Source organism: Abrus precatorius, unplaced genomic scaffold, assembly GCF_003935025.1.
Source record: "Abrus precatorius isolate BTA unplaced genomic scaffold, Abrus_2018 Scaffold9, whole genome shotgun sequence".
NCBI lineage: Eukaryota > Viridiplantae > Streptophyta > Magnoliopsida > Fabales > Fabaceae > Abrus > Abrus precatorius.
The window spans coordinates 27,661,168-27,675,304 of record NW_020874439.1 but is presented as its reverse complement, the minus strand read 5'-3'; the positions used below and the strand labels follow the sequence as shown (position 1 = coordinate 27,675,304).

The following is a 14,137-nucleotide window of genomic DNA, read 5'->3' as shown; positions in this document are numbered from 1 at the left end:
TGATTTAATGTAGTCAATGATGAAATAACTAAACTATCGTGTTTCCTTTTCACTATTGTTCTAATATTTTTATTATGAATAAAATATGTATCGTGTAGGTCGATTACAAAATTAATATTTGAAGTATCTATTTTTATGATATTAATTAGATTTCATTTTAAGCTTAAAGGCTCTCTAACGTATGGACATTTGCTTCCACGTAACCTCTTCCATCTATAGCATGTCATTTATCTGATTATGTTTTATTCGGACAAAAACTTCCAATGACGAGGGATTTTCATTTTAGGTCTTGAAGTTGCTTATTTTTGCTCTTCTAACATGGACAAAAGTGTTTCGATTGTAACTGGATTCTAAGAGTATTTGTGGTTCTAATTTGATTAATTTTGCGATGAAAACTATTTTAATTAATTATAAATAAAACTTGTAGTTTTATTTGATTGGATTTTAAAATAATATTAAAATGGAATAATTCAAACTAATATTTTATGATTTAAATTTTATCAATGTTTTCTGTTTCATTATTTATTTAAGGGACATGATTTTAATTTTTAGTAATTAATTATTTAAGAGACATGATTTAAAAAAATAGTAATATATATACATTATTACACGAGCATTTATTTATTTGTCATACATTTACTCATTAGTATTATTATACCTTTATAAATGATTAACAATTAGTGTAATAAACAATTGATTTTAAATAAAATATAAGATAATGCAATTAAAATTTCAAAATACAATATATTAATTATTTTCAATTTTTTTAATATTTATAATTTAGTTAAAAATTTACAAAAAGAACCGGAACAAACTTTATATTTTTATAATTGAGGATAGGAAGCATGAGTAATCGAACTTGTAACCCGGGATTAAAAAATTTATATTTTATAAAAATATATACATAGATTTGTCACTACATTCTTAAATCTTTAAGACATTTTTTTTAATGTAAGAGTGTTTTAATCTTCAATTAAGAATGAAAATGTCTATTATCACACCTTATTATATATTGTTATCCCTTTTAGTTTTAGTTTTTGAAATATCCTCAATTATAAAGTCATGCTAAACTAATGGTCTATTATCACCGTTTTGTCTTAAATTTTAAATTAATAATTATACTAATTAAAATATAAAGCTCAATTAAAATTAAGTTGAAGATATTTTCTTTTACTAAAATTAATATATTATTATTTATTATTATCGACTCTGTGGATCAACTTATGGACGTTATTTTAACTTAATAATATATTTTATAACACAATCAGTAAAAACATATATTTTGTGAGTGACAAAGTGAATTGATATTATCTGTACAATGTTAGTGAAAATCTTGACATTGTTTTGTGGAGTGGAAGAGCTCATGCTAATACAAATTATGTACAATGTATACTTTGGAGTTCTGGATTTTCATTTGTTTTATATCCTCTGCGTTTTCATCATGATTTTTTAGTGTGACTGTTATTAGTCCATTTAGTATATACGATATGCTGCTGTTACAAAACAAATGAACCATAAAAGGGTTCTGGTAAAAAAAATTCTTTCGAAAATATTGTTCAGTATTTTTCGTATTTTAATACAAAAATTATCTCACGTTTAAGGGTTATTTATTACTTTGTGTAGAATAGAAAACATAAAAAAATAACCTTACAATTATTTGCCAAATCAACTGGTTAGTACTATAATTTATCCCAATTAATTATTATAATACACAATTTATCATTTTTAAAAGACTATTATTTTATGATATTTTATATGGTTTCTTTGTGTTTAAGAGGGCATTTAATATCCTTTGTATGTGAGCAAATAACTTATAAAACGTATAGACACGTATGTAAGTTTTAAATACATGCATTTTGTTTGAAATTATATCAATATACAATTAGATTTATTGAAGTTTAAATTATTATTTAAGTTGTTTCATTTAGCAAAAAGATTAAAAATTAAACTTATTTAAACTTACAGTTTTAATCTTTGTAAATTTTTATTCAAATAAAATCCATTGAAATTTCTGTTAAAAAATTGAACTCTAATAGAAAAAAAAACATCGTAGTTTATCTTCCGTCAAATAACAGTCTATCTCTTCTCATGTTTTTAGTAGCCATAACATACTAAATCTTCCGTTGACTATGTTCAATTTGAGTTAGGCGAAAGATTCTGCATAAGAACTAACCTCGAAGGTCTGCAACTTCAACAGTACTTTTCATTGTCGACGCTGAATATAGAATTGAAGAGCAAAGTTCAAAGTTGCAAATACTATACAAACTCTAGAGTACCAATAGTTGTGATGGCGACCACATACCAATTATCACAATATACTTAAAAGTAAAATATTTTAAAAATGCATTTAAAGATTGGAGTGTTGAAAGCTTTTAGAAGAATAGAAACTTTATTTACCAGTAACAGTCTACTAAACGGAGTCTTGCAAGAGTCGCATGAGAGAAAAAAAAATGTTTAGTTTAATTGTTTACTTTTTAAATTTCATAAACGATCATTAATGTGAATGACCATGTTTGTTTAACTTTCATAAACGATTAAAAAGGGAAAAATATAAGAAAAAGTGTGAAAATAAAAAGCTAATTTAAAGGAAGCATGCTGTGAAAGAAAAGAAAGCGTAGAAGGAGAAGATGGGGGAAAGGGAATGGGAATGGGCCCCACTAGGGAAACAAGCGTGTTAGTTCCGAATTTCGATCAAAATGGGATGGGACGTTATGGACACACACCCTCACCACACGTGGATCAATAAATCCAAACACTTAACTCATTCCTAAACTTTCCATTAACAATCAGAGAGGAGCTCAATGTAATTTAAATTACAACGCAAACAAACATGGATTGTGATTATTTGCACATCTTTACATTTATTCAATTCAAGACAAATGAAAAAAACAACTCCAAGTCGTGGATTGTCATCTTTCTCATCGATTGGAAGTTTGAGCATGTTGACTATTAAGTCCCAGTCCCGGAGCGACCCATCAACTGCAACTCTTGCTTATCGTAAATTTGCAAAGAAAAATCCCTCAACATTTTAACCTTACTACCATCGTTAGGAACGCCACAATCCCCACTCTTAACACTCGGTGCCATGCTATTGCTACACTCAGTTCCCACCTTAGCCCCCACGCTGCTCGACGTGCCACTGCAACTCGCCCAAGTTTCTCCAACATTCCTCGTTCCCACCAGAGGTAATATGGGCCGCCCCGCCACGTTCAATACCGACGGAGACAAGGCCCATATCTGAGGTTGCTGGTTCGACGGGCCCGTAACACCGCCCTGTGGGATCATCCACAGACTATTAGCGGGGACCACCATACTCGGGTTACCCACCGCCCAAACTGGCACCAGACCTTGCGGAACTTGAACCGGGGCCAGACCCGACGACTGCGAAACGGCGTCGCTTACATCCACGAACTCGCTGCTGGAAGGCCGTTTCCGCTTCTTGTTCGACGCTTCCTCGGTTTGGTTCTGGTTCGCGGTAGACGAGGTCGTTGGGATTTTCAGAGCGCCTCCGACTGAGACCGCGATCGCCGGAACTGTGCCGGTTCCGGTGGCCTCGATGATTGCCTGTTCGGAGTGTTCGAGAAGCCACCGGACGGTTTCACCGTCGGATTTGTGGCCTAACTCTCGAGTCAGCTGAAAGATCCGAGCAGCGCATGTGGCGGGTATTCGGATCCTGCGGCCACGGCCTTCAACTTTTGTGTGGCGGTCCTTGGTGGAGGAACGCCTGGGGGGTTTGCCCGGCACGGTAACTGGAAGCTGCATGGGCGCGGGAACGATCCCCATTGGGTCTGAATCGGTTGGTTCCTCCTTCAGTGGGAAGAGTTGAACTCCATTGATGTTGTTGTTGGTATCGGAAGGGTCTGCGTCGCTGGTGCTGAGATCCGTTGTTACTCCGTCGTCGTCTTGATGATCCATCTCATGTTGTTCCTCATACGACGCCATTTTGGTCATTCTCAATTGCAAGATAATGCTATGGAAGATGGCCCCCACCCAACGGAAACAGTTCTATTTTGATTTGGAATCGGAGCTGATTTCTTTTATTAAAATTAAAAATAAATATAATAAAATAGTAAATGTGTTTGGGCTGAGTGAAATTGAAGGAGGTGTGTTGGGTGAACACCAAAGTGCATCACAGCAAAGGAATGTTAATGTGATGATATATAAATAATGTGATAATAAAAGATGAAATTATGTGATCCAGAATCCCTGTTACGTGTAACTTTGATGACTCGATGTATTTATCAATTTTTAAAACGGAAGTAGTTCACTATTTGTACCATTAACCTTTTTTAATAATAGGAATTTTGGAGGTTGTGAGGTGGGGACGGGTATAAATCTGCAAGTGGGAAACTTATCCTTATCATCGGACGATTGTGATTTCATCAAATGGGTGAAGCACCTCCAGCTATACGCTCGTGCCACGTGTCCAGACTGCCTTCCTGGGCTCCACCATTTGTCATTCTTCATCTTATTCCTGGACCACTCCGGCAGCTGCTCTCATTTCTTGACCAATCAGCACAGACGATGATGTCAGGGACACCTGCAAAAGTTCGCCTTTCTGCCTCAATAAATGGTTTTTATTGGTAGGCACCACCAATTTATGGTGGTCCATACACCATCAGAGGCTTTTTTTTTTTCTTAAATAGGGTTAATGAAAAACATAATTCTCAATTTAGAACTATCTAAAAACAAATTTTGTTTAGGATAAAGAATAATACGTGGAACAAGTGTCGTAAAATATTATGTTGACATTATTTTAATTTTTTCAATTACAAGTGTTATCAAAATAAATATTAATACTAACTATATGTATTGCGATGGTTAATAGAACAAAATTTGAAAATTTATCAACAGTTGAGATCGAAACATGTGAAGCACCCTAAAGTATTAGATGACTCAGATTTGATTTTTGTGTTAGTATTGTTCTAGCCGACAATGTGTGTTAGCACTGCCAGGCCCCACTCACATCGTAATTGGTTCACGTGGCTTGACTTCTGAACTGTTACCTGTTTCGCCTCTCTTTTCAAACTTTTTTTTTTTTACGTTGTTGATGACATGTACTTAACATGCAGAATAATATCTTCATCAACTGTGTAGTTTTTATTTTATTTTTTTTGTATGAACTAAAATTTATAAAATTAATTTAAAAATTATATTACTACTAGATAATTTTAATTTTATATGTACTTTTTTTTTAAATATCTTAAAAATAATTTCACATTCTATCTTAATAAAATTTTTATTTTTTTAACATTATATTCTCATTTATTTCGTACACTATTTCATTTTAATATAAAATAATCATAATTTCAATCATTTTATATATTAAAATTTTAATAAAAAAATAATAAAAATAAATTAACTACTTAAACAAACACTAATAAAAAAAATTAAAAATAAATTAAATTAAAAGACATCTATATTTATATATTAAATATTACACTTATATTTAATAAATTTTATCCACAACACTATAAATATTCATATTAATAATAATAATATAATTTAAATTTTAATATTTCTAACCTGAAATCTCTTAGTTGCTTTTATAAATTAAATTTCTCCCATTCTGCAGAAAGTACACACTCAATTCAGATATATAGACTTCGTATTAGATAAAAACCTATAATTAAAGAAGTATATTAGTTTTTTAAACTACAAAGTAAAAGAGTGTTTAACTGCATGGAGCACGAGTTTATTGGCCAATACACAGGTGTCAAAAATTAATAAACTAACACATAAGTTACACTCTTCTCAGCCAACATCTAAGTGTTTAAAAAATTATTTATTGACGTAATTAATACATAGCAACGAATTAAGTAACTGATGATTTTTACCCATCCAACACTTTAATAATTAATTATTTGTGTAGCCAATTATTAAGCCAACACTAATAATAAAAAAATAAAAATTAAATACATTTTATTATTCTCATCTAAGAGAATATCTTTTTTTAATAGAGAATTACTTTTTACATTAACCCAATTTAGGCCAAAAAGTCCACTACGAAAAAAGTCAAAAATTTTATAAAAAGATGTTATATTTCACTATTTTATTTTTTTTATTTCCCCACTTTGTTGTTGGATGATAACTAGAGATTTAGATCACCACTGGAATTTGAATTATTAAAGAAGTAACTTAATTTCCAACTCTACCAAGTTATAATGTTAGATTTAAAATGGTTCATAAAATTCAATTTATATATATTTATTATATTTAAACATGCTATTCTTATCAGATTTTTCAAGCATATTTCTAGTAAATGAAATTTAGTTTAGGCATACATATTATAATCCAAATTTAGCTACGTGTTTGCAAATGCTTAAATTTGAAGAATAGTCCTTTATTATTCAAAACATTCCTAAAAAAACAATAAAAATAAATAATTATTTTTTCAGAATAAATTAAACAAATACACATCTAAATTTACTTAGAATAAAATTAATGCTAAAAGAGAGAGGACATAAATTTAGAGTAAACGGAAGAAGAAAAAAAGATGGTACTAAAATTCCTCTTCATATTTTTGTCTCCCCTCTCCAGTACTTAAAAATTTGGAGAAAATAAAGTAGTCTACAACTTGGGACTATATTAGTTAAATTACTTAATAAATGTATTATGTTAGCGTTATTGATAGTGGATTTTTGATATTAGAGGCGCATATTTGATAAAATTAACACCTATCAAAGCATACGGTTATTTTAACTCTTATCCCTTCAATTAATACATATTTATAGGTAAAATTATAAATCACTTACATTTTATTCTTTTCTTCCTTTGAAAAACTTTGTCCCTCTCCTCTTGAACTAATAAGAGTCTTGTTTCCCTTCCCTCCCTTCTCCGATAAAATCGTTTTCCTCGCTCTCTATTCTTTGAACCAGACATAATAATAAACAATAAGCTATAAATAAAAATGCAGTAAGGAAAACAATGTACAAAGCTGTAGAAAGAGCCATAAAGTGCTAAAAATAAAGAATAGAGAGGAAAGTGAGTACTTATGTTTTCTATAAATGCGTCCAAGATCCTTATAATGTACTATTAATTTGATATTTATGGGTCAAAAGTATTCGTTAATCCCACTAAATTTATCTGTTATGTTACCTCATCAGTTAAATTGTGTTCAGAAAAAACAATTAATTGGCTAACAATGCCAACTTACCAAGCACGTCTAAAGTGAATCTTTATCTTACCTTGGACATGCTCATTACTTCAATTCTGCACCTTCCACCCTCAAATTGAAACCGCCTGATTTGGTTCTAATCCTTGTTCATAAGACTATAGGAAAACAGTTACTTAGCTGCTCTCTACCCTTTTATTTGGTCAAATTTTGCATAGCTTCCAAATTCTCTGGCAGTAACTAATGTCTTTTACTGTGATAATCTGAACCCCAATATCCTGACTTCGATACTCCAAATTACTGTATTGAACTTTTAGGCTAACAAAAATAAATTGGCTATTGGCTTCCCTGGTTCGAGTGAAAAAAAATACCCAACTATTAGTGTCGTAAATGTATGTGTAAACTGCAAACCGGCTCTGATAAATTATTTATACTTGAAGAGTTATCATATTCAAAGCATAATTGCTAGAAAAAATATAGATAAATTATTTAGACTTAAGAGTCACTACATCCAAAAATATTTGAACGAACAGGATGAATTTAAGTAATCTTCCCTTAAGAATAAACTAATGCAAACAAGAACAGCTTTCTAAATGCTAAAGCACAGTTGACGTCCAGACTTCTACCCATTACACTTTATCTAATTTAACATCAGTGACCATTGGATATTGAACCGTTTTCTGCATGAGTCAAACCACTTTCACTAGCTTTCTTTGCATAGAATCTCCTATACATGGAGTCAACTTCAGTGAGATAGAATGTGCCTGGAGGTAAAAGGCTAGTCTCCTTGCTTGTTACAAACTCCTTTGCACCATACCTATGTTCCATTAACTTCATGATTTCAACAAATTTCTCTGGAGGAAACTGCATAAAAATTGCGCCCATCAAAGTCTATTCAATTGTAAATACCCCGAAAAGGTTTCTGTTTTCAGCATCTTGTTGGAACATTAAAACAATATAGTAATTCAAAAGGCTGCTGAACTTTAATCGCTTACACATAATTATTTTATAAGTATCAATCCTCAAGCCAAGATTTAGGGCATTTAAAGAGATAAACATAGCAAGTCGTCAAAATTTCTTGAGATACACTAATGGGGAGAGGAAAAAAAGAAAACAGAATTTTTCCGAAAAAAAATAAAATTTGTATCCCCGTCAATTGAGAAACTTGTCAATAAAATATCAAAATTTTTAATGTGTATCCAAGGACTCATTCAATAAAAAATAAAGTAAATTTTAATTGAAAATTATAGTATTTAAAATTACTAATGCACTGGACCTGTTTTCAATAGAAGCTTATATATATAAATCCTTATTGTGTAACTAATCAAATATTTATAGAGAAGACTCTTAAAGAAGATGCATTCACATATTGTTGGAGCATGCAGCTACATTCAAAATAATTCTTATGTCCGACAACAAACGTGGACTGTTTGTTTTAAAGACTCTTAAAGATAAATACCTCATGCCTGGACTTCAATTTTCCAGCAACATCCATCACTTCAGAAATGTTAGACAAGCTAAATGGATGTTGACCATCACGTAATTGCAAAGAGAACATTGTGGAAGTTAAGCCACTTCCATAAGAGAATAACATCACCCTTTTACCTGCCTGAAAATTGTAAAATACTAATATTTATCCAAAAGCATGAAACTTTTTTGAGAAGCTGCTTATATTTGACAAAGATAGTGTTCAGAACATTCACCAATGTGTTATATTTGTTGTGAATAAGTGAAATAAAAGCTGCATAAAGTGATGCAGTGTACATGTTGCCAACTTGTTTTGGTACCAAAGTGGTTGGTTGCACCTTTTCATCATATTGAGCTTTTGCTACTTGCTGGGATGCCTGTGAATCAATAATACTTCATACCATCAGCAAAAGTTTCAATTTGTCTATTTCTTTCATAGAATTACATAAATGTGAAATTACATCATTGCTCTTCAACCTGGAGGAAAAAAGGAAAAGAAAGAAGTACTAAAAGAAACAAGATACTATTGATTTTACTCTGCAAACTATACTTAAGAGCTCTGCTCTCAGACCTTTTCCAGATCCCGGCTTTGATAGCTCTCATCACCAGATAATTGCGCAAAAGGTTCCAACTTTTCTTTGGCAACCTCATCCACAGAACTGTAATCATAAAATTTTAAACACCAATACATGAAACAATTAAAATTAAAAAAAGATTACAGAGAATGGAAAAATAGAAAGAACCTGGGATTATTCAAGAAGTCATTGAACACCAAACGAGCAAAACTTTTCTGCACAAGCTGCAAAAACTCAAAGTATTAAAGAGATAACAAACAGACAAAAAGTACATGCGTAGACATCAATTAAGGTAGATACAATAGGAGTGCAGATATTAAATGAGATCCTTATAACGTAAACTACCTTGTTATAAGGAGAGTGAAATACAAAGTATTCAGCATCAGAAAGAGAAAACTGCTTTCCATTGAGTTTCTCATATCTGTAAAAGGCAATGTGAATAGGGCTTGGTTGATATTTATAAAAATTTCAGAAAAGCTATACTAACAGTACAAGCTTACTTGTGACTGAGATGTTTATAGCAAGAATCAAGGGCCATAAGGTAACAAGTTTGAGAAAGCTTCCCATCAACAACCTATAACACATAAACCATGTGGATTTTTTTTAATTGACAATTTGAAATGATCTCATGGGTTATGAGTCAAAACTCGAAAGTAAAGAATGGAAACAGTCAAATGCTATCCTACATATCTCTATCTCAAACTGAGAGTTGAAAGGATTGCTTTGATCAACGCATCAGTGAGGGACAAAAATGGAAGCTAGTTTTCAAATATAAGATTCCTATTCTCTGAACAGAAATGTAACGAGACTGAACAGCTTACTGGATATTCACTGGCAAGATTAGGCTTGTAAAAATCATAGGCATGAGACATATGACTTGCTCTCAGTTTGCTTTCAAAAGCAATGGGAGCATCAGGACCAATTAGCATGGCAATAGCAGCAGCTCCGCCAGTAGGCCTAGCAGGACCTTCAGCATAGACCTGAGAAAGGAACTCATAAGTGACACAAGCTCTGGTTGAGACTGACTCCAAATGTATGACGGAATCTAGGATATGCATCTTTGAGTTCATTACTTGTAGTTGTTTGCATAATTGCACCTTTAAAAGGGTGTGCAAAACATTTTTTGTTACTGAATATAGTCCAAAGGCAATAATATGGAAATGATCTTACAGCACTGTCAGTGCAGACAACAAGTCCATAGCGTCCATCCCAGGAGCTGCTCTCCACCCAATTGACACAATTGAACAAAGCAGCCGTGCCTCCATAGCATGCATTAGTTGAATCAACACCCTCGATATCAGTATTTCCATGCTTCTGCTTGTTTCAGACAAACAAATGAATACTGTATTCAGAAGCTACAGAAATAGATAATTTGATCAACAAAGTTATCAACAGAACCAAAGCATTCTGATGATTAACAATAGAGACATACTTATGATATCTAAGGCCGTGAAACATTACTTAATGACATTACAGTGAAGAAGACTAGTATCTGATCTGGGTAGATAATCAAGATGAGAATAGCCGAACTAGATGTTTAACACTTTAGCTGTGCTCTCTGTTTGATATACACAACATTGACTGCTGAAGAGCTCCAATCCAACATTATATACTTGAAACTAAGGTTGAATCACCCATATACATAGTTAGGTATTTATATCAGTTGAGTTTTTAAACTACCATCACATAGTGAAGAAAGTCAACCTACTATGACGAAGAATCATCTATACCTCAAAGATCTGCATCAGGAAAGTCTTGATGGACTTGCTTTTGTCTATCACAGTCTCACTTCCCACTTCTAGACGACCAATTTGTTTAGGATCAATCCCATACTTCTCAAGAAGGGAAGTAACCACTGTCAAACTGAAAATGCATGAGTTAGTTTTCCACATCAAACTCCTACGGAACATTTAACACGAAAGAAGCAAACAGTGTAATATATCAAGCTGGCCTTGGTGATGTCTAGTGTCATGCAAGCAGTATAGGGTGAAAACATCAAGAACACAAGACTCTGCATGATTAAAATAATAATCTGACATTGAAATATTTGTTGAGTATAATGCAATAAACCCATCTCTTCCCTATAGTTTAAAATGATTAATGATGAAATGAACATGGGCTCAGGTGTTACATTTCCCCGAAGACATTTGGTAGGTATCATGGATGGTATTTCTCATATTTCATCAATTATTAAAACTCTGCATAATTAAAACTCTTTTTTAAAAATGTAAACAAACATGCTCTAATTCTCACATTTCTTTAACTGACTCCACAAACCATTAAAAGTTACTTCAGCATTTACAGAGTTATCATACCCGAAGAAATATAAACATCACTCAGAAGCAGGCAGAGGGAGAGGAAGGACACGGGTAGCCATGGTTCCCCAACTTCTTTTTTTTTTCTTCTTGTATTATGTACTCCTTTATGTATTCAGTAGATGGACCCCATTATATGAATTAAAATTTTAAACCCTTCAGAGTTATCAGAAAAATTGGTGCAAATAATCTTTTCCAATTTATAAATCTTTTACCCATAGCAAAAAAGAAAAAGTAAAACAAGGAAAAGAAAGAGGCTCGTTTCTTCACTTTATACATGTTCTCTGTATCTCATCAAACTAAATTTCAGGCTTAGCGTGCAGCAACAATGAATATATTCAGTGGCAAGTCCAAACATATTGGTTTCTACTATCTACAATTGCATGAATATAACTACAAAGATTATCAAATCCAAAGTAGAAACCTCATTGAGATGACATCTTCCAAATCAGTACAAAATGCCATGCATTCTTGTCCAAGTCCAATAGTATACTTGCCTTTACTGGCACCATCATGCTCCTCCAGTGCTTCCTGCATGTATGCATAAGTGAAAAAAGATAAAACATTACTAAAAAATGGAAAAGATTAAAGTATAAGCCATAATATAACAATGACATGAGAGAGAGCTCGGATAATTTTAAGCCATAATACTAATCCACAATAATAAGCTCTGTTCACTCCTTTCCACTTTCCTCCTCGTGTCTGTAAATGGAGGAGGAACGGTACACGCCATAATTTGGATGCAGTTTAAGGTGGATCTCATAATTTTCCCATAGAAAAATTGAGTTATGTCATAAAACACAATATTCGAAAGCTGGAGATCATGCTTTTGATTATGGCCATAGTCCGTTTCAGTAGTGATATTTTTTAAACAAAATAGCATAGATTTTTACTTTTAATGTATTTGACTTCTAAATTCTAAACACACTTAAACACTTTAAATATTGTAAACGCAAACTTTATGTTTCCGATCTTCAATCACGCAAAAAAAAAAAAAAAAAAAAAAAAAAAAAACCCGAAAACTAAATCCCCGCCGAGCTCTTTCATGTGCCGAACTCAAGTTTCCGCAGCAGTTTTCTCATTTGTTTGTTCGGTCGTTTTAAAAAAACAGCATTAATTAGCAAAAACAAACTCGTTTGTTGTCGCTGCTCTGCAATTCGTGGGATTTTCCGAACAAGAAGAGAAAAGTCAAATTAAGAAGGAAACGAAAGTGGATTTAGAGAGAGAAGTGGTGACCTGTTGAACACAGGTGGAAGGGAAGTAGATGTCAATAGCGAGAATCCCCACATTCGTTGCCATCTCAGTTAGCGGTTCCAAAGATCCAATAGCCCCTCTGCTCTCTATGCAAAAGATGAGAGAGAGAGAGGGTTTAGTTAAGGGAAGAGCCTTACGTGCATATGTTAATATATATTGATTTTGAAGGAAGAAGCGAACACTTACCAAAGCAAACCAAAGGTTGTTCTGCGAGGTAGTTTTGTCCTTTTCATTAACCCCCAAAGTAAATGCAGACCTCGTGAGCTTTGCAACTGATGCACAATTGGTTCCTTCCCTATCCTTTTTCACCTTTATTTTTTCTTTATTTACATCCTCATGCCATTGCTCCGCAAGCCGCACACCTACTCAGATTCATCGCTCTCCGTTATTGACGGAGTTGTATACACATGTTCAACACTAGAACCACATTCGCTGCCTCAGTTAACTTCTCATTCTAACTCATTTAACGTCCTGCTTTTTCTCCATACCAATTTAACTATGGTATATTTTACCCGCTTTTATTTACTTTTATGTCAATTTTGAAACGGTTTTTCTTAAATTATTGAGAAAATAATAAATTTAAAATGTAATATTTAATGTTGTAAATACATCTAACCGTTATTTTTTTATGTTATTTATTTTCAATGACTTTTAAAAAAGTAACTTTCTTTAGAGGTTAAAATTAAAAAAATAATTACAAATATAATTTAAATTTATGTTTTAGTTAAAAATTTATTAATTTTTTAATCCATACTCTTAAAAAATTGTTATAAGAACTTTTCTTTTCTTTTCTTTTCTTTTTACTTTTTTAATCTTTTAATTAACGGAAGTAATTTTCAAGAGCGTATACTGTGTATGAATGTGTGTGCGCATGTAGCCAAATATCTTTATTTTTCTTTAGTGGGGACAAGTAGAACTGGTCATGCTTAGGAAGCATGTCAAACAATCCGTCTTTCACATCATTATTGTCCTATGATTTTCTCTTTTTTTGACCCAAAGTAATCACGCTTGTTTTAATAATATGTAATTTTGTTATAATGTATAGATCGAATAATTTAATTATTAGACTGTATATAACATTATATATATATATATATATGTATATAATTTTTCACACTGAATATTAAATTTAGACATTTATATTACTTAAATTTTAAACACTCAATTTAATTATTTATTTGAAATTTCTTATTAAGTAGATTAATTTAATAAAATTTTATTTAAAAATTAATAAATATTATATTACATTACTTAATTTTATTTTTGATTTATTTTAATTATCTCACTTTAATTTTCTTCAAAATACATGACAATCATAAATTATAAAATAAATATTTTTATAAAATTAAGAATGAATAAATAATTTTTAACATTTTAAAAACTAAAATACATAATTTATAAATTTTGAGAAT

General features: G+C 31.8%; 2 protein-coding genes across 4 annotated transcripts; both read right to left on the bottom strand.

The window, feature by feature from the left end:
* Positions 1–2,743: 2,743 nt before the first annotated feature.
* LOC113850198 (transcription factor TCP9-like) lies at positions 2,744–4,127 on the bottom strand. Its single transcript, XM_027480616.1, has one exon. It carries the CDS (start codon positions 3,949–3,951, stop codon positions 2,950–2,952), a length of 1,002 nt encoding a protein of 333 aa, XP_027336417.1. The 5' UTR covers positions 3,952–4,127; the 3' UTR covers positions 2,744–2,949.
* Positions 4,128–7,552: 3,425 nt separating this feature from the next.
* LOC113849108 (hydroxymethylglutaryl-CoA synthase-like) lies at positions 7,553–13,000 on the bottom strand. Of its 3 annotated transcripts, none has more exons than XM_027478739.1 (13): positions 12,912–13,000; positions 12,708–12,811; positions 11,896–12,002; positions 10,887–11,019; positions 10,327–10,470; positions 9,978–10,136; positions 9,657–9,730; positions 9,502–9,577; positions 9,325–9,380; positions 9,153–9,240; positions 8,818–8,958; positions 8,574–8,723; positions 7,553–7,978 (listed from the first exon to the last, which is right to left on the bottom strand). In XM_027478739.1, the coding sequence occupies exons 2-13, from the start codon at positions 12,768–12,770 to the stop codon at positions 7,766–7,768; spliced, it is 1,404 nt and encodes a 467-aa protein (XP_027334540.1). In that variant the 5' UTR covers positions 12,771–12,811; positions 12,912–13,000; the 3' UTR covers positions 7,553–7,765. The 3 variants fall into 3 exon arrangements, with proteins under 3 accessions (XP_027334540.1, XP_027334541.1, XP_027334539.1); XM_027478740.1 differs by having other exon boundaries at positions 12,708–12,804; positions 12,912–12,921; XM_027478738.1 differs by lacking the exon at positions 12,912–13,000 and having other exon boundaries at positions 12,708–12,840.
* Positions 13,001–14,137: the final 1,137 nt, after the last annotated feature.